Source organism: Neomonachus schauinslandi, chromosome 10, assembly GCF_002201575.2.
Source record: "Neomonachus schauinslandi chromosome 10, ASM220157v2, whole genome shotgun sequence".
NCBI classification, from domain to species: domain Eukaryota; kingdom Metazoa; phylum Chordata; class Mammalia; order Carnivora; family Phocidae; genus Neomonachus; species Neomonachus schauinslandi.
In genome coordinates this window covers 106,879,321-106,902,834 of record NC_058412.1, presented here as the reverse complement: position 1 = coordinate 106,902,834, position 23,514 = coordinate 106,879,321, and the positions used below count along the sequence as shown (strand labels likewise).

Sequence of the window (23,514 nt, the reverse complement as noted above, 5' to 3'; positions counted from 1 at the left end):
CCTACCTGCGCCGCGGCCCGGGGGTGGGGGTGGGGGTGGGGGGGTGAGGGGTGGGGGAGCTCGTGACGTCAGGGCTTAGCGAGGGGGCGCCGCCTCCTGGGTTCCCACCCCTCCTGGCCCTGCGGCCCGGCTTGCCCTTTAAAAGAGCGGGGCCTGCGCCAACCGTACCACACCGCGGGGACCTGGACACACAGCTGCTTTCCCGGAGCATCTTTATCTCGCCTTCTGCCCGCATCTCACTCACCGGTCCAGCCGCCATCCTCTTCTCCGTGCAGATTCGGCCGAGCGGAGCCATGCAGCCGGCGGTGTTTCTCGGCCTCCTGGGAGCCGCTGTGGTGGCCGGTGAGTGGGCTCGGCCGGCTGTTCAGCACCGCGGACAGCGCTAGCCTCGGTCTTCCGGCCGCTGGGGAACCAGCTTGTAGAGATACTGGGGGAAGAGGAAGGGTTGAGTGGAAGGTTTCTCCTTCTTGCTTGAGATTCTTAATTTCTGAAACTCCCTGCTTCATCGTCTGACTTGGAAAAAGCCAGAGGGCTTCCTAGCCCAACCAGAAGAGTCTCAGTCTTTTCATATCTGAGTTTTCCTGTAGATAGAGAAAAACGTGCCTGCGCCTCCAAGGAAACCCCACATTTTGTGCTCACTTCTAAAATGTCATGCTCTCTCTACCTGGCTAGAGAGATGCTGCTAAAATCTTAATATGTAACTGGAATTAAGTATTTGTTTGGTTTTTTAAAGCCAGAGAACTATGGAGACACAAGAGTACATGTACTATGATATTAGTTGGCACCTGCATAATTTCCTTTATTATCATTATTATTTAAACATGATGAGATGAAAATAAGTCTCATATGTATATAAGATATCATATCTTTTTCTTAACATGTTCCTCTATATGTGTGTCTTTATGTATATGTATGTACAAGTTTAACGTAATTTTTTTTTGTATTTTATAGTTCCATTTCTGGGGAGAGGTAATTTCATACCCAAATTCATCCATTTTTAAGTATGAATGGAATCTGCAGTAGATATTTTGACTTTGTACTCCAGGAAAATAACAATTATAAAACAACCACAAAGATATCCTTGAAGAAGTAAAAACAAAACTAAACAAACAAAAAAACCAAAACATCATTTTAGTCAATTCGGGAGGATGTAATTTTAAGTAGTAGATATTTGACAGTGTCTCTTTATGTGTGGAAGACTGTAGGGTTAATCTTTCAAACTACTATGCATCTTGAAGAAATGATCTCTGGAGATTTGGAAAAGTGTGTGTGCGTGTGCATGTGTGTGTGTGTGTGTGTTGAAGTAAAATCACTAGACCATTTACCAGGGAAGTAAATATGCTACCACCAGATTAAACTGGAGGTTTTCTGTTACTGTTTTAATAACCTCATAGGATATTGTTCTTATCTGAGATTGAGATTCCTAACTGGAATTGAGGTATTGCCAACCATGAATATGAAGTTTCCAATGACAGCAATTGCTGGATCCCAAATATAAAGACACAAAAAGAAAACCAGTGGTAATTTATTTTATTGCAAGCTACACACATTCAGAATTTTCTAACATTTTTTTTAAAGATGTATTTATTTATTTGACAGAGAGAGACACAGCGGGAGAGGGAACACAAGCAGAGGGAGTGGGAGAGGGAGAAGCAGGCCTCCCACTGAGCAGGGAGCCGGACGCCAGGCCTGATCCCAGGACCGTGGGATCATGACCTGAGCTGAAGGCAGACGCTTAACGACTGAGCCACCCAGGCGCTCCCAGAATTTTCTAACGTTCTTGTCACTCTTATAAATTGCCTATAAATGTTCTTAATTTAAAGAAAACTAAATGAATATTTAGAGTCTTTTCCAGTCAAAAATATTTTCAAAAAGAAACTGCTTAAAATGCTATAGCTATGCTATACATTGTGCTTTAGACTACAAAACAGTGTCATTTGTGAGACTTATTTTACTATAGTGGTAAAATATTTATAGCTCCTTTATGCAAGAGAATATTTTAAGAAGGGTTCATATTTTAATATTGGCTAAATTAGAGACATTATTTTTTGAGACATTATATTCTTTAAAAAAATTATCAAGCTATAATTCACACACCATAAAATGTACACTTTTAAAGTGCATAATTTAGTATAGTCACAGATTCTGTAATCATTATCAAATGTCAGAAGTTTTCCATTACCCCAGAAAGAAACCCCTATGCCCGTTAGCAGTCATTTCCCATTCCCACCTTCCACAAATGCCTGGAAATGAAACATGGTAACCTTCAAGCAAAGTTTGCTATTTAGCAAAATCACAGGGCTGAAGAAAACCTCAGGAGACCATCTGGTTCATTTCCTACCCTTAAGAGCTTCTGAAGGGAGATCCATACCTTTCTACAGTAGCTACTGGGCACTCTAAAAAATTAATATGAGTGAAGTAGCTCTGTGATATCCATATTTTACTAGGTAAAATAGTTTCTGCATTCAGATGAGGTTGCTTAACTTTTTAAACTATAGCTGCATTTTTATTCTGGAATCAAACCTTAGTTTGATAGTCTTGTGATATATAATACTCTGGAAGTTATTCTCAGGTTTATCATACACTATAATTTGAAGATTTTCTACCATCTGACTACTTCACTTTTATCATAATCTTTGGGTTTTCTTTGGTGCCTCCTGAATCTTAATTTATACAAAAATAAGTTAAGCTACTTTAGGGGAATCAACATGTCTTTGGTTATTACTTTGCTGTCACAGATTCTATTGGAAGAAATACAGTGGAACTTAGGTGTCTCACCAAGATGCATAATGCACTTTTATAAGGAGACCTCAGCTCCTTTCCATCAAAAACAGGCCTGAAGAGCCTCAGAGAAACAGGACTGTCCTGCAATAACAAACATGAGCTATAAATTGTTTAGAGTGATAAAGAAAATATATCTCGGAACACCTGGGTGGCTCAGTCGGTTAAGCATCTGCCTTCTGCTCAGGTCATGACCCCAGAATCCTGGGATGGAGTCCCACATCGGGCTCCTCGCTTGCGCCTCTGCCTGTTGCTTCCCCTGCTTGTGCTTGTGCGCGCTCTCTCTTTCTGACAAATAAATTTAAAAACCTTTAAAAATTAAAAAAAAAGAAAAATATTTATCTCCGCCCAAATCTGATGACTGTTAATAGTTAGGCAATGTCAGTAGTTAATAAAAGTACCTACTTTACATTTGTGGGGTGGGGGGAAGTTATTAGCAAGAAACTGCATTACAAAGAAGGTTTAGTAAAGCTAGATTTTAAAAAGGCACCTTCTAGCTTATTAGAGGAGTAATTCTCTCAGTTATTTCTTTCCACAGAATTTTACAGATTCAGGTGCAAAGAATAAGTGCCAGAGTGGGAATGTTCCCAAATAATAGCCATTTGGGGGATAAAATAATGGCCCAGCATACTGGACCCTGGGTGCCAAAGGCAGGCCATCTGGATCTTGTTTGAACTAAATTTCAGGAAGATCGTGGGGTCTTCTTACCTTGTTAACCACTTCTCAAACAGTTTACACCTGATTTTAACATGCTGGATAGCTTTGGGCTTCTTGAAACAATTGAAGTAGATCCCCGGCCATGCTTTAAAAAGGAAAATTCAGTAAGATGAGTACATGGAATAGGTGTTTTATTTCGAGATTGAGCTCTATGATCTGTAATTGATTAGAGGCAGGCAGTTAAGAAGGCTTGGAGAGCAAATATTTTGTGAGGAGAGGTCAGGCTGCTGGTTAAAAATAAATTGCATTTGAGTAGCTTTCATCTCTGATGTCTGAGAGTATTGCTCTTGCTCCAGCTAGTTCTTCTCTTGCTCAGGGATCTAGAAGAATTTTCTGCACTGAGCTTCTTCAGCTATAATAGCAATTGTCTACTCCAGGGAATGCCAGGAGAACTGTGGAGATGGGCCTACATGTAAATGCTTTAGCTTCTCCAATGGAAAGGGCTTAGACAGAACAAAGTCAGAGTGAAAGATGAAAGAATCAAAGCAGCTTTGAAAGAAAAAAATGGCTTTGGAAAATTAAAAGCACCTGAAACATCTCCTAAGAAGACAAAGGCATTTGAATCACTGGTTTAAAACAAGCAGAGTCTCAAAAAAATAAAATAAAATAAAATAAAAAATAAAACAAGCAGAGTCTCATGAAGTTTAATTTGAATAAATTAAAATTTATTCTTCTGTTTTTAAAGATTTTATTTATTTACTTGACAGAGAGAGAGAGAGTAGCAGAGGGAGAGGGAGCGGCAGACTCCCTGCCGAGCAGAGAGCCCGATGCGGGGCTCGATCCCAGGACCCTGAGATCATGACCTGAGCCGAAGGCAGACGCCTAACCGACTGAGCCACCCAGGCGCCCCTAAAACTTGTTCTTTTAAAATATCCTCATTAGCCAGCTGTTAAACACCTTATTTGTACATGATATTACAGAATTGATGCTGTACTAGAAGAATGAGATCACTCCCCTGCTCTTTACTCATGGCTGCAGACAACGTGGGGAAAGGGAAATGCAACACTGATAGAGATGCGTAAGCAACCTTGTTCAGACAAAGGACTGGGGGTAAAAATGAAGTAATTAGTGATATAAGATAATCACAATCACGTCTTCAAAAATAAAGTGAGTTTTGGGAGGGATATTTTCTTGGGGGCAGGAATAGGTAGAGGGAATCACAAATCTTTACCCATTTTGGGTAGGCAGAAGAGTTGAGGAGGGTACCCTGGTTTCATTTAAACTAGGTTTTAAACTTTTTATTTACATTTAGAAAACTGCACAGATCATAGTATACAGCTTAATGAATTTTTCACTCATTGAGCACATCTGTGTAATCAGTACCCTGATCAAGAAACAGATCGTTGCCAGGGCACCTGGGTGGATCAGTTGGTTGAGGGTCCAACTCTTGGTTTTGGCTCAGGTCATGATCTCAGGGTCGTAGGATCGAGCCACGCTTCGGGCTCCATGCTCAGCGGGGAGTCTGCTTGAGATTCTCTCCCTCTCCTTCTGCCCCTCCCCCACTTGTTCCCTCTCTCACTCTCAAATAAATGAATCTTAAAAAAAAAAAAGAAAGAAAGAAACCGAACATTGTCAGTATCTCAGAAGCTCTCTTTGTCTGTGATGTGGATTTGAATTATACTGCATATTAGACAGTATTCATTTCCAAATCATGTTTAAGACATTGCTAGGGAAAACAGCTGTGTGTGTGTGTGTGTGTGTGAGAGAGAGAGAGAGAGAGAGAGAGAGCGCACTGGGGCAATTATGGCTCCTGGACCGATCTTCTTCAACTATCTCCATTCTGCTCAGCTGTGACTCTGCCCCTCTCTCCATATAATGTGCAGAGGGTGGAGGTGATTTTGTGAGTTTGGGGTCACACAGCTTCCAAAAATCAACTAAAGTCTTCCCATTTATTTTTCTCCTTCAAAGCAGTCAGTTCTGTGCCAGTGGATAACAGGAACCACAATGAAGAAATGGTAAGTTGAATTGGAAGTCCAGAATCTAGACTTTTATCTAGACGCTAGATTCTCCCACTCCTTATCATATCAAACCAAACCAAACAAAAAAAAACAAAAACAAATGACAGCAACAGGAAACCCCCAACAGAGTCTTACAAAGCTAGGTTTTCATCCCTAAGGGGACGGGGGCAGAGAATGTCCCCCCTGCCCTGGGCTCTCATTTCCTTCCTGGATGTCTTTAGTGTCCCGGAGGATAGCTGTCATCACCATTTTCCTTCCAACCTGCAAGAAATGGGTGTTTATTTCTCATCTCTTATGTAATCTTGGCCCAATGCTGTTTTGCACTGTTCTGTGGAGAAGCTTCTGAGATTTCACTATGGTCCTGTAAATCTACATTTCTGCCCCAAGGATCCCACACCAGTACAGGCCACAGAGCCAGGCCTCTTGCCACAGCTGCTCTGGGTTGAGTTAGTCTCTCATCCCAGTGACACCAGCTTTTGCCAACGTGCTCTTGGGTTTCCCCCCACCCCCAGGTGACTCGCTGCATCATCGAGGTCCTCTCAAATGCCTTGTCGAAGTCCAGCGCTCCACCCATCACCCCAGAGTGTCGCCAAGTCCTGAGAAAGAGTAAGTGTCCTACGCTGCAGGAGATCTTTGTCCCTCAAGTGGTCCTTTCTCCCACTCCCTCCACTACACCTTCCACTTTACCTCCAAATGAAAGGGCGCAGGGGAGGGCATAATGAATTGGGAAGAGTGCGGATTAGACTAGGATCTGGGGAGATAGAAGATAATGGCTTCTAGTCCCACTCTGCCACTTCGTAGCTGTGTGGCCACGGGGAAGGACCTCTTGCCTTTCTGGGCTTATTTTCTCAAAGTAAAATGAGGGAGTTGAACTCAATGACAGCCTTTGAGATAGCTATCAGTTCTTAAATTCCTTAGTTCCAGAGTTTGGATTTTTAGAACAGGCTTTCACTTGGATGGAGGGAAGTGTGGGGAGTGCTCATTTGTGATTAGGTCGCAGGAGTTAAGTGTTCTGGGAATGCTGGAAGATGAAAGGATAGAAGGAGATCTTAAAATTATTCTTTGCCTTCTGCTCTTCTGACAGTGAGAAGTTAGAAGCTTGAAGGATGACTTGGAAACTTCTGGCCTCTTTACATGACAGATTGTTCAGGCCATTGTATTTATTTATTTATTAAAGATTTTATTTATTTACTTGACAGAGAGAGACAGAGAGAGAGCAGGAACACAAGCAGGGGGAGTGGGAGAGGGAGAAGCAGGCTTCCCGCCAAGCAGGGAGACCAATGCGGGGGCTCAATTCCCAGGACCCTGGGATCATGACCTGAGCCGAAGGCAGACGCTTAATGACGGAGCCACCCAGGCGCCCCTGTTCAGGCCATTTTAATTTAGAGCTGATTAGAATGGGAGGTACTGGGCGCCTGGGTGGCTCCGTCGTTAAGCGTCTGCCTTTGGCTCAGGTCATGATCCCGGGGTCCTGGGATGAGTCCCGCATCGGGCTCCCTGCTGGGCGGGGAGCCTGCTTCTCCCTCTGCCTCTGCCTCTCTCTCTCTCTCTCTCTCTCTGACTCTCATGAATAAATAAATAAAACATTTAAAAAAAAAAAAAGAATGGGAGGTACTACCAAATGGTGGAGAACTGGAAGGGGGAGGCTACAAGAGGAGCAGCCGGTGAGTCAGAGCAGTGACCTTCTGAATCTAGAGTGGGATGCATTCTCTATACAATCAACTTCTGTTGAAGATAAAATTTGAACAGAAATGCAAGCGGTATCTGGGAGTTGACAATGAAAGATCAGTTTTTCAAAAACTATGCCATCTATCCTATGCATGAAGTCAACCTGATTCAGTCAAATCCAAAACACTGTTCTCTTCAACACCTTCTCTGCTTTTAAATTTTTAGTTAGGCTGGGAATAGTGGATTTGTTTTTCCTGTCACCTCCAAAATCTCCCATTGCAAGATAATACTCTCTTGCTATTGCTGCACATGAGCCCTCATGCATAAAATGGTAAAAACAAGTATTGGCAATTGACCAAAAGAGTAACCTGGCAGGACTCAATCCACCATTGGGGGCTTCAGGGTAATCACAGATGTGGGGACCTGAGCCTCTATAGACCCCATGAATAGTGAGAGGAAGCTTCCCTACCAATCCCAGCATACATATCTTTCTGAATTTCTCCCCAAACTTCTTTTCCAGCCATTACAGGGAATAAATACAGACAGAATGAGTCTTCAGGCAGAGACTAAAGGCAGCTCCTCTGGGCAAACCTGTCTCACTATCTCCCTTCCCCTTCCCTCGTTTACCAGATGGATGCAGAAGTGTGGGGTCTGCCATAGTAGGTCATCAAAGAACTGTGATTGCTTAGGAAGAGCTGTTGAATGTAGGGCTCTGCTTGTCTGCCAAGATCAGACTCAGCCTTTAGGTTGTGGTCATAGTGATTCTAGCCTCTGCTTAACACAGACTGTACCTTGGGGTCTTTAGATGTCTGTTGAGAGAGACCCAGGGAAACTGATTAAAATCAAATGACTCATGTCTCTCAGAAAGGACCCTGGTGACACTCTACCCAGAGAACTATACAATGCTGAGATTGGGAGGGTTTAAGAGATCCTCCTGGTTGCAGACTCAGCAGCCAAGGCCAGACAGACAGCACAGGGTATAAGGCAGGATAAGAAGTGACTCACAAACTAGAGGATACACGTCCCTTTGCAGGGGGGCGGGGGGCAGATATTTCTCACTTCCAACCCTACTGGTGGAGAAATACAGCTTTGTTATCAGATTTGGATTTTTCAAAAGAAGTTAAAATTTGGATTTGTAAGCAATATCTCCTGGTATTTAAGTATTGCCTTTGAATTTGAAATGACTAAAAATGCTATTTAGGCCAACCAGAACTCACCTCTGAGTTACCACTTTGTGGCTTCTGCCCAATTCTAGTTTTTTCTCCTGCTGATGTGTCTTAAACTGATCAGAAGACTGGTGGAGCTTTTCAGCCAGCTGGATGGATGAAATCTCCCTCCTGCCCCTAGCCCCTCTCATCTCCACTCCCCATTCTGTCCAGAGTGTCTGTGGAGCAAGCACATACTTGTTGAGTGAATGAGCACTTAGGGGAATAGAGGAGAATCATTGTTTTACAGCTTGAAGAGACCTTAGGGAATACATAGCCCAATTTCTTAATAGGTAAAAGAATCTGTTTGTCCAGGTTAATCTGGTCATCCTTGCAACAGAGACTTAAGGATAGAAGGTACATTTCCCCCTTTTTTACCGGAAAGTAAGGATAAGCTTCACACCTTGGTTTATCAGATTGACAATGACTATGTGCTGCTAATTACAGTCCTCCTCTGATCTCACCTGCGGGGACTTAAAGCTAAATTTAGGAGGAAGTTCTAAGACTAAGGCACAAGCTGCTACAGGGAGCACAGATTTAACTGGGAAAAAATAAAAATACTCTGTTCCTGACCAGTAGGCAGTAGGAAAGGGGTGACACAGCCCCCACCCTGGAAAGCTGAGATCTTGTCTGATTAGGGCTATGTCAACTGACTCTCAGAATGATGTCAGTATCTGCCCAAAGCCTCCTTGCTCACCTGTGTCGACCTGGACGGCCCCACCTGCTTCAATGCTGCACTGGCTCTTAAAAGACAAAATCACTGGGGAGGGACCAGCTCTCAGGTGTCTGGGTATGAAAGGTCAGAGACATTTCAGTTGATTCACAAAACATGAGGATGTTATCATGCCAGGCTATGCTTTAAGGAGAGAGGTACTGACCATCCACTATTTTTTGGACATTTTTACAATGACCAATTTTTTCCATTTTGCAAATGTTCAGTTCAAAATGACTCATCAGTGCCATTCAGTAGAAATATATTGTGAACCACAAATATAACTTCAAATTTCTTAGTGGCTGCATTAAAAAAGTAAAAAGAGACAGGAGAAATTAATTTTAATAATATATTTTATTTTTATCCAGTGTATTTTATTCAATATATACTATTTACACATCCAATAGATTTATTTATGTATTTATTTATAAAGGTTATCTTTTTTTTTTTTTTAGTAATCTCTACACCCAATGTGGGGCTTGAACTCACAACCCCAAGATCAACAGTCGCATGCTTTTCTGACTGAGCCAGCCACGTGCCCCCACACCCAAAATATTTATAATATATATTATCCATTACATCCAAAATATTTCAATATATAATCAATATGAAAAATTGAGATATTTTGCATTTTTTTTTCACACAAAGTCTTCAAAATCTGGTGGGTATCTTAGACTTATAGCTCATCTCAGTTTGGACCAGCCACATTTCAAGTACTCAAAGGGCTGGCAGCTCCCACAACAGACAGTGCAGATCTGGACCCAGAGCTACGAGAGGCCTTGGCTTCAGGAATTCTATCTGAACTCAGTGATGTAAGTTGAAATCCAAGCACTTGGAGCTAACAATCAGACAATGCTAGCTGCATATCACCTTTCATGAAATGCCCTTGAATTAAGGAGGATTTAGTAAAGGAGCTATTGACTTTTGGAAAAGATAGGAGAGGACACATTCAATTAAAATATCAGTTATACCATTTACTGTTGACTAATGAAACACAAAGATAACTCAGTATACTGGTCTTCATCTTCAACATCTGAGAATATGTTGGGCAGATGGGACCTGAGTGATGGAAGAAATGGTTCTTTCTACTGCTGGGCAGTTTTCTCAGGGAAGAAATATACACCCTTCTTATCACCAGTTATGAAGTTATATTGTCACTTATTGCTACAGTGAGTCTACACAGTTGATTGGATTAAAAAGGCTGATAAACTAATTATTTAAAATTTTGAATCCTCCTTTGAATCCAGATACTTCCCATTTTGGCTATTTAACTTTATTTAGCTGGATTCTAGCTACAGCTATTTACATAATGCTAATTTTTTAACCCTTACTTAGAGCAAATACGGAAAGAAGGGTCCCTAATTGTACCTCTCTGAGTCTCAATGTCTTTGCAAAAAGGGGAGATTGAATTAGATGAATTCTAAGGTTTCTTCTGGTTCTAAATTCTAGCATTTCACAAATCACTATTTGGATTTTAATTTGATCATTAATAGTACCAATGAGAGGGGCATCTGGGTGGCTCAGTCGGTTAAGCATCTGCCTTCAGCTCAGGTCATGATCCCAGGGTCCTGGGATCGGGTCCCACATCAGGCTCCTTGATCAGCGGGGAGCCTGCTTCTCCCTCTGCCTGCATCTCTCCCTGCTTGTGCTCTGTCCCTCTCTCTGACAAATAAAATAAAAATAGAATCTTTAAAAAAAAAAAAAAGCATCTGCTTTTGGCTCAGCTCATGATCCCAGGGTCCTGATATCAAGCCCCACTTCAGGCTCCATGCTCAGCAGGGAGTCTGCTTCTCCCTCTCCCTTTGCCCCTCCCCCCTGCTTGTGCGCTCTCTCATATAAATAAAATCTTTAAAAGAAAATAGTACCCATGAGAAAGGCTGGCTGGGTGTTATGAAAAAAGTAAAAATAGAGTTTATTATTAAACACAGCCAAGGAGCTTTCATACCATTTTCTTTTAAAAGGAATCTGAGTATACTTTTTATTAACTTAAAAAATTATCCAAGTAATTTTTCAGGTCCTTTGGTTTTGTAGTATCATTGAGGCTGGTGCTTGTTGAACCACAAGCAATTATGGAAGTTACACTTACGCTTCTTTATTTTCATTATAGGTAGAAAAGAGGTCAAAGATGAAGAGAAAAGTGAAAATGAAAACACACAGTTTGAAGTAAGATTGTTAAGAGACGAAGCTGATGCCTCAGAAGCCCACAGGCCTTCTGGTAGGGAGGAAGTCCCAGGAGAGGAGGACACCCAAGGTCCGACAGTGGCAGACACAGAGGGAGGGGGGCACAGCCGAGGAGCAAGAGAACCCCAAGGAGACCTCTACTCCTCTGACAGCCAAGTCTCCAAAGAAGCAAAGACACGCCATTTTGAGAAAACCGAGGAAGAGGACAGGAAGGAAGAGGAGGGGGAGAAATATCAGAAAAGGGAGCATGGGAGAGACAGCAATGAAGAGAAAAACCTGGAAGAGCTAGAAGAGACACAAAATGCCTTTCTCAACAAAAGAAACCAGGCTACAGCTAAGAAAAAAGAGGAGTTTAAGGCCAGATATGGTCTACACTCTGCTGGGCCCCCTGAGGAGAAGACACACAGCCGGGAGAGAAGCAGCCAGGAGAGTGGAGAGGATATAAGAAGCCAGGAGAAACACCCTCAAGAGTCTAAAAGCCAAATTGGGAGTCAGGAAGAATCTGAGGAAAGTGAGGAAGATGCTGACCCTGAGGTGGACAAACGACATTGGAAGCCAAGACACCACCATGGGAGGACCAGGCCTGACAGGTCCTCTCAAGAAGGGAAACCTCCCTCCGAGGAAAGGGGACACCTCCGTGAGGAATCTGAGGAGTCAAACATGGGCATGGTTGGATTGGGGGACAAGAGGGACCACCACCCAGCCCACTATAGGGCTTCAGAGGAAGAACCCGAATATGGGGAAGAAATGAGGAGTTACCAGGCTGTCCAGGCTCCCAAGGACCTGGAGCAGGGACGATATGGGGGCAGAGGAAGTGAGGAGTACAGGGCTCCAAGACCTCCCAGTGAGGAGAGCTGGGAGGAGGACAAGAGAAATCGCCCCAGCTCAGAGCTTGACAACACAGCACAGGGATATAATGAAGAAAGTGAGGAAGAGAGGGGCCATGAGGGGGGATACCACCACAGAGCCAGGGGAGGGAAACGAGGTGCATATGCCATTCTAGACAACAAAGAAGAAAAACAGTTCTTGGGTGAAGGACACCACCGTGTCCAAGAAAGCCAGATGGACAAGGCAAGGAGGCACTCACAAAGTGAGTGGAAAGAGGAGGACAGAAATTACCTCAACTATGGCAAGGAAAGGGGTGAGGAAGAAGCCCAAGGGAAGTGGCAGCAGCAGGAGGACCTGGAAGATGCTACGGAGAGCAGGGAGGAAGCTAGGCTTCAAGGCAAACAGTATGCTCCCCATTACACCACTGACAAGAGGAAGAGATTAGGGGAGCTGCTCAACCCATACTATGACCCTTCCCAGTGGAAGAGCAGCCATTTTGAGAGAAAAGACAACATGGATGACAATTTTCTTGAGGGTGAAGAGGAAAATGGGCTGACCTTGAATGGGAAGAATTTCTTCCCAGAATATAACTATGACTTGTGGGAGAAAAAGCCCCTCGAAGAGGATGTGAACTGGGGATATGAGAAGAGAAATCTCTCCCCCAAACTGGATCTGAAAAGGCAGTATGACCGAGTGGCTGAACTAGACCAGCTCCTTCACTACAGGAAGAAGTCAGCCGAATTTCCAGACTTCTATGACTCTGAGGAGCAGATGAGCCCACGCCATGCAGCAGAGAATGAAAAGGACAGGGCTGGCCAGGGAGTTCTGACAGAGGAAGAGGTAGAGTGTGGGGCTTTTGTTTAAAATTATGATGGTTAATGTTAATATCTTCAAGACTATCTGAAAGTAATGTGGAGAAATTGGTGGGAATTAATTACCATGAGGATGTACCCCCAGTAAGAGCGTGGCGACAACCTCTGGGTTTAAGTTCTGTTGTCCATATCCTTGCCCACTTACCCTACTGCAGTGCTTCTCAACCTTGGCTGTATGTTGGAATCACCCGGAGGGCTTGAGTAATTACTGACGTTTGGGATCCACCCCCAGGGATTCTGTCTATTTGGTACTGGGTGCTACTTGGGCATCAGGATTTTTCCAAGCTTCCATGCGGTTTCAGTGTTCAGCCAAGGTTGACAACCCCTCTTTTGGCATCTTCTTGGTCATTTAACTTTTCATCACTATTTCCCAGGGTAAGAAGGAACAGATGATTTAGAAATTAGTTGCTTTAGTCTATCCTTATCAGCTACTGGACTATAAAAATTAGTTTACATCTCAGATAGTTAACATTATCAGAACCGTACCTGCCTAAACAATGATTTTTTCCCTAATATTGAATTATGCTGGTTGGCGTTTCTCAAACTGGAATGTGCATCAGAATCTCAAGAGATTCCTAGCCTTCAGAGTTTCTGATTGAGTACGTCCTGGGTGGGGCCCAAGAATCTGCATTTCGGGTAAGTTCCTTGGTGATGCTGATGCTGATGCTTCTGGTCAGGGGACCACTTTGAGAACCGCTGATGCAGGGTGTCTCATATGGCTCTAACATATCAAAAATTCCCTCCTGTTCATACTCCCTCAAACCACAATAAAATTAATCGATCTGGAACCTCATGCCTCCACTTTTCTGTATTTTCTAGGAAAAGGAACTTGAGAACCTAGCTGCGATGGATCTGGAACTACAGAAAATAGCTGAGAAGTTCAGTGGTAACCAAAGGGGCTGATGGCCGTTGGAGCAAAGGGCAGTTTTAAGGAGCAGCCCTCACATTATCTATTTTCCACCGCTTCACTGAAAGACACCATTTAGTTACCCAAAGCAGAAAGTAGAAGTTACTGTTCATTCAATGTTTGACACAATTGGAAATGCTTTAATTTTTGCCAGAATGCTATTGAAAATACGAATAGCATGACTTGTAGCATATCCTTTCTCGCAAAATAGACATATTAACATGCTTGTGACAATGACTGTGCTGTCATCCTTGAAAAAAAAATACATTTGTCTTAGTTTGAAATAATAAAAGATTCACCTGAGGCCAAAGTTTCTTGTTTTTAGCTTCCTTTGGGCTAACAGGGAGGAGTGTGATTTTCAAATCTATTCTTTAAAGTAAAATTTAAAAGATAGCACTAGGATTTGTTGGTCTTTGGATGCAGAAGAGGGAAAAAAAAGCAAAACTTGGAAGTAAAAGAACATCCACGATATAAAGTGAAAGAGTACGGGAAAAGACATCTGTTCCCTCAGGGTAAAGAAAGATTATTAAATAGGCTTGAAGAAAAGATTTCAAAAATGACCATAAGACATTTACTTTTTAAATCCTGTTATCTGGAAAGCTCTGGGAATAGCCAGCCATGGGTCATTTTTCAGGGCTTAAGGAGGAGAGAGCCTGGATAATGGGGAGAACTCTGGACTGGGAATCGGAACATGTGGGCTAGTCCAGACAGATTCTGAGCCCTCGGGGCCTGATTTCTACTGTGTAAGAAGACAGGGCTCTGACTCTCTTACTAAGTAGCTGTATGACTTTGGACAGGTTGTTTTCCCTCTCTGGACCTCAGGTTCATCAGTAAAATAAGGATACCTGCCTTACTAGGTTGTTACGAGGATGACTGGAGTATGCAAAACAGTTAGAATAGTGCCTGGCATATGGCATGGTGTAGGAAATTTTGGCTGCTACCATTATTAACCCCGCAGCTAGCTTCCTACGGCATGACCGGTGGAAAATGTCCTCTTCTCCTTTCTTTGGCCTGTCATCTCATTCCTCACCAATGGTGCCTCCGAAGGGATTGAGCCCCAGGTGCCACAGCAGTGAGCCGCTTGGTAATATACCCTTTCTAGGCTGTCTTTATCTCCCTGTCCCACTTCCTACTGGTAACCTCAACTGATGTTTCCTGGAATCACCTCCCAAATAAACTGCTTGTCCTCAACTTATTTCAGGGTCGGCTTCTGGGCGACCACAACCTAAGAAACCATCCAAAGCTAAGCTTGTATTATGGCAAATATATTTAAGGTACTGCCATTATAACCCTTTGTGTTACCGCATCTTGATACAAGTTACTAAGAAATGCTTAACACATTGCAGTAGACACATCTCTCCTTTTTCTCTATTGCAGCTCAGCAGAGAACAAAATCACCTCCTAATAAAGAGGATTCAAGGGCCCAAGACAAATAAGGATTTACTCACTGGATAAGGGAAGGCAAAACATGGCAATGCACCAAATGCTAGCCTGGCAGGTCACACACACACACACACACACACACACGGCACTGCTCATGAGAAGCTGCCGGCTGCTGGCAGGTGGAGCATAGCCTTGCATGGTCCTGGCTTCCTGTTGATGTCCTGTGCACTGGCCCATCCTTTCCGTTTAGTTTGCAAACACCTCAGGGCGGGGCAATGTGTAGGCACAGATGACCTATCAAGGATACAGGAGACATTCAAGAAATCCCACCTGATCCATGGTGCCAGCAGAGGGCAGTTAGGATCTCTGGGGATGCCATGCCACCTTTTCTTTAAGATGAACTCAAGGACTACCCAGGCCACTGTTTTCTCCTCTTTTGATCAAAGTAATATATGTTGATGGCAAGACATCAAGTAGTCCTGAAAAGCATATAGTGGGTTGAACTCTGTCCTCCAAAATGTTATGTTGAAGACTTAACCCCTGGCACCTGTGAGTGTGACCTTATTTGAAGATAGTCTCTGCAGATGCAATCAAGTTATGATGAAGTCATTAGAGTAGGCCCATATCCAGTATGACCAGTGTTCTTATAAGAGGAGGAAAATGTGGATAGACACAGAGGAGAATGTCATGTGAAGACATAAAGATGGTGGCAGAGACTGAAGCTGGGCTGCCACCAGCCAAGAAACATCTGGGGTCACCAGACGCTGGAAGAGCAAAGATTCTCCCTTAGAACTTTCAGGGGGAGGATGGCCCTGCAGACACCTTGATTTGGAACTTCTGTGAGACAACACATTTATGTTGTTTTAAGTCACTCAGTTTTTGATTCTTTGTTAGGGCGGCCCTAGGTATCTAATACTATCAGAAACAATGGCCTGTAACCCTCTCCTCCCAAATCCTTCCACAGATGTAACCATCTGTATTTTAGAGTTCTTCTCCTATTTGAATATTTTAACTGTCATGGTTTCTAATATTTTATCAAGGAGGAGTTAAGGCATAGTGATGGAACAGGAGGAGAGAAAGGGTTCTAGCATTACAAAATGAAAATACACAACATATCACTGTAAAATATAGTATAATTGGGAGATCTCAGGTGCTAAAATAATTGACTAACTACAATAATTACTACTCTGTAGCCCAGAAACCAGCCACTTGGGTACATAGCAGTCCTCACTGAGAAAGTAAAACACCTAAAGAAAGTGAGGGTGTAAGCCATGTGGACCCCTTGGGGAAGGACACTTCAGGCAGAGAGCAGTAAGTGCAAAGGCCCCGAGACAGTAACATGGTTGGTATGTTCGAAGATGAGCAGGGAGGCCCATGTGGAGGACATAGGAAGTGAAGTGGCATCGGCTAGATCACACAGGGCTCTGTAGGCCCTTGGTAAGGCCTTCTGTTTTCCCAATTGGAGAGATCTCAGTAGAGGACTGACAATATTTGCTTTACGTGATAACAACACTCCAGCTCCTGGGCACAAACACAAAAACCAGTAAGGAGACCACTGCAATAATCCTGGTGGGTCACCGTGATGTCTTGGACCAGGGTGTGGCACTGGGGGTAAAGAGAAGTCATCAAACTATGGATCTATTTTGGAGACAGAGGACAGGTAGGGCTGAAGGATTTGGTGTGGCATAAGTGAAAGAGAGGTGTCAAGGATGAAAGCTTTAGGCCTGAGCAACGGGGAACAGCAGAGGTAGGGAGAACTGTAGGAGGGACTGGCTTGGGAAGGAAGATACGGGGAATTCACGTTGGGTTATGTTAAGTCTAAGATGTGACCAGACACCCAAGTGGAGGTGTTGAGTCAGGTATATGGGCCTGGAGCTCAAGGGGCAGGGGGAGGATCTGTTCTAAAGACATCATGTGGGAGTCATCATCATAGAGATGGCATTTAAAACCGGAAAACCAATAAATGAAGCCCAAAGTTAGTAGAAGGAAGGAAATAACAAAGATCAGGGTGGAAATAAATGAAATAAAGACTAAAAAGATAATAGAAAAGTTCAGTGAAACAAAGAGCTACTTCTTTAAAAAGATCAACAAAATTGACATGCTTATAGCTAGACCTACCAAGAAAAAAAGAGACGGCTCAAATAAATAAAATCAGAAATGCAAGAGGAGCTGTTACAACAGACACCACAAAGGATCGTAAGATACTACTATGAATAATTATATGCCAACAAATTGCACAACCTAGAAGATATGGATACATTCCTAAAAACATACAACCTTCCAAGACTGAATCATGAAGAATTAGAAAGTCTGAACAGACCAATTACTAGTAAGTAGGTTGAATTAGTCATCAAAAACCTACCAACAAACAAAAGTCCAGGACCAGACGGCTTCACTGGTGAATTCTACCAAACATTCAAAGAGGAATTAATACCAATTCATCTGAAAATGTTCCAAAAAATTGAAGAGGAGGAAATCCTTCCAAATTCATTTTTATGAGGCCAGCATTACTCTAATACCAAAACCAGACAAGGACACAAGAAAATTACAGGCCAATATCCCTGATGAACATAGATACAAAAATCCTCAGCAAACTGAATTCAACAATACATTAAAAGGATCATACACCATGATCAAATGGGATTTATTCCAGAGATATAAGGATGGTTCAACATCTGTAAATCCATTAACATGACACACATTAACCAAATAAAAGACAAAAATCATCTGATTATCTCAATAGATGTAGAAAAAGCATTTGACAAAATTTAACATTTATTTATGATAAAAGCTGTCAACAAAGTAGGTATAGGTATATAGGTATAGGTATTACCTCAATGTAATAAAAACCATATATGACAAGCCCATAGCTAACATCCCACTTAATGGTGAAAAACTAAAAGCTTTTCCTCTAAGATCAGGAATAAAATAAGGATGCCCACTCTTGCCACTTTTATTCAACATAGCATTGGAAGTCCTAGGCACAGCAATTAGGTAAGAAAAGAATTGGAATCCAAATTGGATTGGCATCCAAATTGGAAAGAAAGAAGTAAAACTGTCAGGATTTGCAGATGACATGATTTTACATACAGAAAACCTTAAAAACTCCACCAGGAAAAACCCATTATAATAAATGAATTCAGTAAAGTTACAGGATACAAAATCAGTATACAAAAATCTGTTGTGTTTCTATACACTAACAATGAACTATCAGAAAGAAAAATTCAGAAAAAAATCCCATTTACAATTTCATCAAAAAGAATAAAATATCTAGAACTAAATTTTTTTTTCAAAGATTTTATTTATTTGAGAGAGAGAGCACGAGAGGGGGGAAAGGCAGAGAGAGGGAGAAGCAGACTCCCCAAGCAGGGCTTGATCCCAGTACCCCAGGATCATGACCTGAGCTGAAGGCAGACGCTTAACTGACTGAGCCACCCAGGCGCCCCTGTGCAGAAGCTTTGTAGTTTGATGTAGTTCCACTTGTTGATTTTTGCTTTTATTTCATTTGCTTTTGGTGTCAAATCCAAAAAATCGTGACCAAGCTTGATGTTAAGGAGCTTACCGTGTGTGTGTGTTTGTGTGTGTGTGTGTGTGTGTGTGTTTAGGAGTTTTATGGTTTTAGGTCTTACATTCACATCTTCTTTTAAATAGAGCCCAAATAAGCAAACTTTTAGACATTTAGGGTCCATCTGCTTTTCATACCTTCAGCATATACTCGGCATCTGCTGACCATTGATCGAAAGGGCCTAGTGGTTATCAGATGCCAAGCCTTTTAAGTTCTAAGACTCCTGTCCTTCAGAGCTATCAGACCCAGAGACTCCACCTAAACACGAAAGGGCCCTCTTTAATTCCCCATTCTCTGGGGGTTCCCTGCCCTCCTCTTCTTCTGAGAAGTAACCCCATGGTGTGGCTTCTAGACAGATTCCTGCAGTGAAAAACACCCCCTCCCTTGTTAACCTGTCGGAGCAGGGCCACCACTCAGTAAAGCATGTGGGTGCTACTGCCACCTCATGGTCATATCTTTTTCTTCGCTCAGACCCCAAATCCTTCCACCACCCTACACCTAGCAGTGTGTAGACAAAAAAGGGCAACTGTGCAACTGCTAAGCCCTGGGGCATGTCAACAGGGTTCTGAACATTCATTTCAGAGATGAAGAGGAACCAGAAACAGAGATGGAGGAAGAATAGCCAGAAAGGGAGGGGGGAAACCAAACGAGTTGTGTCCTAGAAGCCAGGTGAGAAAGCTGTTGCAAGGAAAGGGGTCGCCCATGTCAAATTCTGCCCGGAGGTCTAGAGGACCTTGAAGCTCTGGATTTCACTTTACATCTTTTGTCGCGGCTTGCTCCAAACCGGCTCCCTGATGTGGTTGCTCCAAAGTGCTGCTCTCCTGCTCTCTTCACCACACACTCCCTCTCACTTCACTTACATCCACCGTCAGCACATCTCTTAGTCGGCCACCTAGCACATATTTTAGGCTTTTTTTTATTATTATGTTAGTCATCATACATTACATCATTAGTTTCTGATGTAGTGTTCCATGATTCACTGTTTGCATACAACACCCAGTGCTCCATGCAATACGTGCCCTCCTTAATACCCATCACCGGGCTAACCCATCCCCCCACCCTCCCCCCCATATTTTTGGCTTTTAGGGCCACATGGTCTCTGCCACAAAAAATTAAACCCCGGGTTTTTAATGGAAAAATGTAAGAGGCCAAAAAAAAAAAAAAAAAAAGGGAGGAGGGGAGAATGGGAGGTGGGAAGAGAGTACATATTAATTTCCTATACTTCAAAGATTTGATTCTTCTCCATAAAGGATCAAAAAGCAGAGGGTGTCTAGTAAATGTTGATGGGAGTAGTTAATAGCTTATCAGTTACTCTTTCAGTAGCTATTCAGGGACTCACATTTCTTGCCATTTGACCTGTGCTACTTAAGTTCAAGAAAAACCTGTAATCTATTACAAAAATTAACACTAGCCTAGAGGCAACAATATATTTCAAATAAAGATATTAGATACACCACCTGGCTGCTAATCAGCCTGCTTCTAGGTGCTGACAATAATTCTCCCCTTTGGGGTATTTGCAGGTCTTGGCACACCCTCAATTACTGGGATCACTAAGAACAAAGATGGTGGTTTAGATGATCGCAAAGGTTTTTTCTTGGGGGGGGGAGGGGCAGAGGGAGAGAGAGAATCTTAAGTAGGCTCCATGCCCAGTGCAGAGCCCGATGCAAGGCTCTATCTTACAACCCTGAGATAATGACCTGAGCTGAAATCAAGAGTTGGATGCTTAACCAACTGAGCCACCCAAGCGCCCCAACAATCACAAAGGTTTGACAAACAGGAGCTCAAACTGAGCTGACTGGCGAGGCTTATCTCCTACACAAGACCAATTTGTCAAGATTGGAAGAGATTGCTGTCATATCTAATATGTAAGCACCAACATAGAGAGTAAAGAAAAAATAAAGAAACAGAGGAATGTGTTCCAAACAAAAGAACAAATGTCCAGAAACAGATCTTAAAGAAAGAGAGATAAGTGATTTATCTTACAGAGAATTCAAAATGATGGTCATAAAAATGCTCACCATGGTCAGGTCATGAACAAAGTGAGAATTTCAAAAGACAGAAAATATAAGTAAGTACCACAAAGAAATCATAGAGCTAAATAATACAATAAGTGAACTAAAATATTCAATATAGGGGTTTAACAGCAGATAGATCAAAGAGAAGAAAGGATCAATGAACTCAAAGACTGGGCAGTGGAATTCATCCAATCAGAGGTGCAAAACATTTAAAAAACGAAAAAGAGTGAAGATGAAGGGACTTATGAGACCATTAAGTGGACAAACATATGCATTATCTGGGTCCCAGAAGGAAAGAAAAAGTGGCAGAAAAGTTATTTAAAGAAATAATGGCTAAAAACTTCCTTAACCTGGAGAAAGAAACAGACATCCAGATCCAAGAAACCCAAAGAGTACCAAATAAGATGAAGCTACACCGAGACACATTATAATTAAATTGTTAAAAATTAAGGATAAGGAGACTCTTAAAAGGAGCCAGAGAAAAGCAACTTGTTACCTACAAAGGAACCCCTATAAGACTACTAGTGAATTTTTTAGCAGAAATTCTCCTTGTCAGAAGGAAATGGGATGATATATTCAAAGTGCTGAAAAAAGCCAAAAAAACTGCTAATCAAGAATACTCTACTCAAGAATACTCTATGTTGGGTATTATGCTAAACGAAGTAAGTCAATCAGAGAAAGACAATTATCATATGAACTCACTGATACATGGAATTTGAGAAACAAGACAGATGATCATAGGGGAAGGGAGGGGAAAATGAAACAAGATGAAACCAGAGAGGGAGACAAACCATAAGAGACTTTTTTTCTTTTAAAGATTTTATTTATTTATTTGAGAGAGAGAGAATGAGAGAGAGCACATGAGAGTGGGGAGGGTCAGAGGGAGAAGCAGACTCCCTGCCGAGCAGGGAGCCCGATGCGGGACTCGATCCAGGGACTCCAGGATCATGACCTGAGCCGAAGGCTGTCGCTTAACCAACTGAGCCACCCAGGCACCCCCATAAGAGACTCTTAATCTCAGGAAACAAACAGGGCTGCTGGAGTGGAGGGGGTGGGAGGGATGGGGTGGCTGGGTGATGGACACTGGGGAGGGTATGTGCTAGGGTGAGTGCTGTGAATTGTGTAAGACTGATGAATTACAGACCTGTACCCTGGAAACAAATATTATATGTTAATAAATAATAATAATAATAAATTAAAAAAAGAATACTCTAAGTTGTCCTTCAGAAATGGAGAGTTTTCCAGACAAAAAGCTGAAGTTCATCACCACTAGACTAGCTTGACTTGAAATGTTAAAGGGAGTTCATTAAGCTAAAATGGAAGCTACTAATCAGCTAATTGAAAACAGTATAAAACTCACTGATATATAAATTCAGAATATTGTAATGGTGGTGGGTTAATCACTTACAATTCCAGTACAAAAGTTAAAAGACAAAAAGATTAAAAATAACTGTAAATACAATAATTTGTTAATGGATACACAGTATGAAAAAATAAATTGTGCAATCAAAATCATAAAACACAAGAAGGGAGTGTAAGCATATAGACCTTTTGTATATGGATATATATCTGAAGGAAACAAAATCAGTATCTCGAAGAGGTATCTGTACGCCCATGTTCACTGTAGCATTATTCACAATCGGCAAGATAGGGAAACAACCTAATTGTCAATGAATGAATGGATAAAGATGTGGTATCTATACACAATGGAACATTATTCAGCCATGAGAAGGAAATCCTGCCATTTGTGACAACTTGGATACCTTGAGGGCATTGTGCTATGTGAAATAAGCCAGACAGAGAAAGACAAATAATATATGTTACTTGAATGTGGAATCTAAAAAACCAAACTCGTAAAAATAGAGTAAAATGGTGGTTGCCAGAGGCTGGGGGTGGGGGGTGGGGGGCTACTGAGGAGATTTGATCAAAGGGTATAAACTTCCAGTTATAAGATGAGTAAGTTCTGGAGATCTAATATACAGCATAGTGACTATAGTTAACAATAGTGCATTATATACTGAAAGTTGCTAGTACAGATCTTAAACATTCTCAGCACAAACAAATGGTAATTATGTGATGGGATGGAGGTGTTAGCTAAGGCTATGGTGGTAATCACTTTGCAATATTTAAGTGTATCAAATAAGTTATATGCCTTAAACTTACACAATATATATATTTTTAAGATTTATTTTAGAGAGGGAGAGAGAGAGAGAGCACACATGAGCGGGGGTGGGGACAGGGGCAGAGGGAGAAGGAGAGAATCTCAAGCAGACTCCCAGCTGAGCACAGAGCCTGACGTAGGGCTCGATCTCAGGACCTGAGCCAAAACCAAGAGTCAGATGCTCAACCAACTGAGCCACCCAGGTGCTCCAATTTACACAATGTTACATGTCAATTATAATTCAGTAAAGCTGGAGCGGGGGGATATGCTTCACACAATTTTAGTGTGCCTCTAAGCTAAAAAATCATCTAATTGGCACCACGGTGTATTTCCAAGTACCCTAATCCAGTGAAGAAATACGGTGGACATCACAAAATGACTTTTGTCTTTTTGATTACTACTCATTAAAGTGTTACTTCACATAACTCTCCTGGTGGCTAGATGTCCAGAAGTCATAGAATTGTCCACTTTACAAACAAGACAAAAGCATCATGTATTTTGCTGCGCTCTTGATGTGGGTGCACACACAGGAGTGTTTCTCAAGCAGTGGTCCCTGGGCCA

The 23,514-nt window shown here is 42.2% G+C and overlaps 1 protein-coding gene across 1 annotated transcript; it reads left to right on the top strand.

Moving 5' to 3' along the window:
* The first annotated feature begins 278 nt into the window (after positions 1-278).
* CHGB (chromogranin B) lies at positions 279-13,825 on the top strand. The gene is made up of 5 exons (XM_021689095.1): positions 279-342; positions 5,407-5,453; positions 5,969-6,062; positions 11,149-12,890; positions 13,742-13,825. Exons 1-5 carry the CDS (start codon positions 294-296, stop codon positions 13,823-13,825), a joined length of 2,016 nt encoding a protein of 671 aa, XP_021544770.1. The 5' UTR covers positions 279-293.
* Positions 13,826-23,514: the final 9,689 nt, after the last annotated feature.

Excerpts from the sequence above, each read along its gene's own strand:
- CHGB (XM_021689095.1), top strand. The coding sequence starts at position 294 with ATGCAGCCGGCGGTGTTTCTCGGCCTCCTGGGAGCCGCTGTGGTGGCC. Across the intron at positions 343-5,406 it reads GGGAGCCGCTGTGGTGGCCG|CAGTCAGTTCTGTGCCAGTG; the intron begins GTGAGTGGGCTC and ends TCTCCTTCAAAG. Across the intron at positions 6,063-11,148 it reads TCGCCAAGTCCTGAGAAAGA|GTAGAAAAGAGGTCAAAGAT; the intron begins GTAAGTGTCCTA and ends TTTTCATTATAG.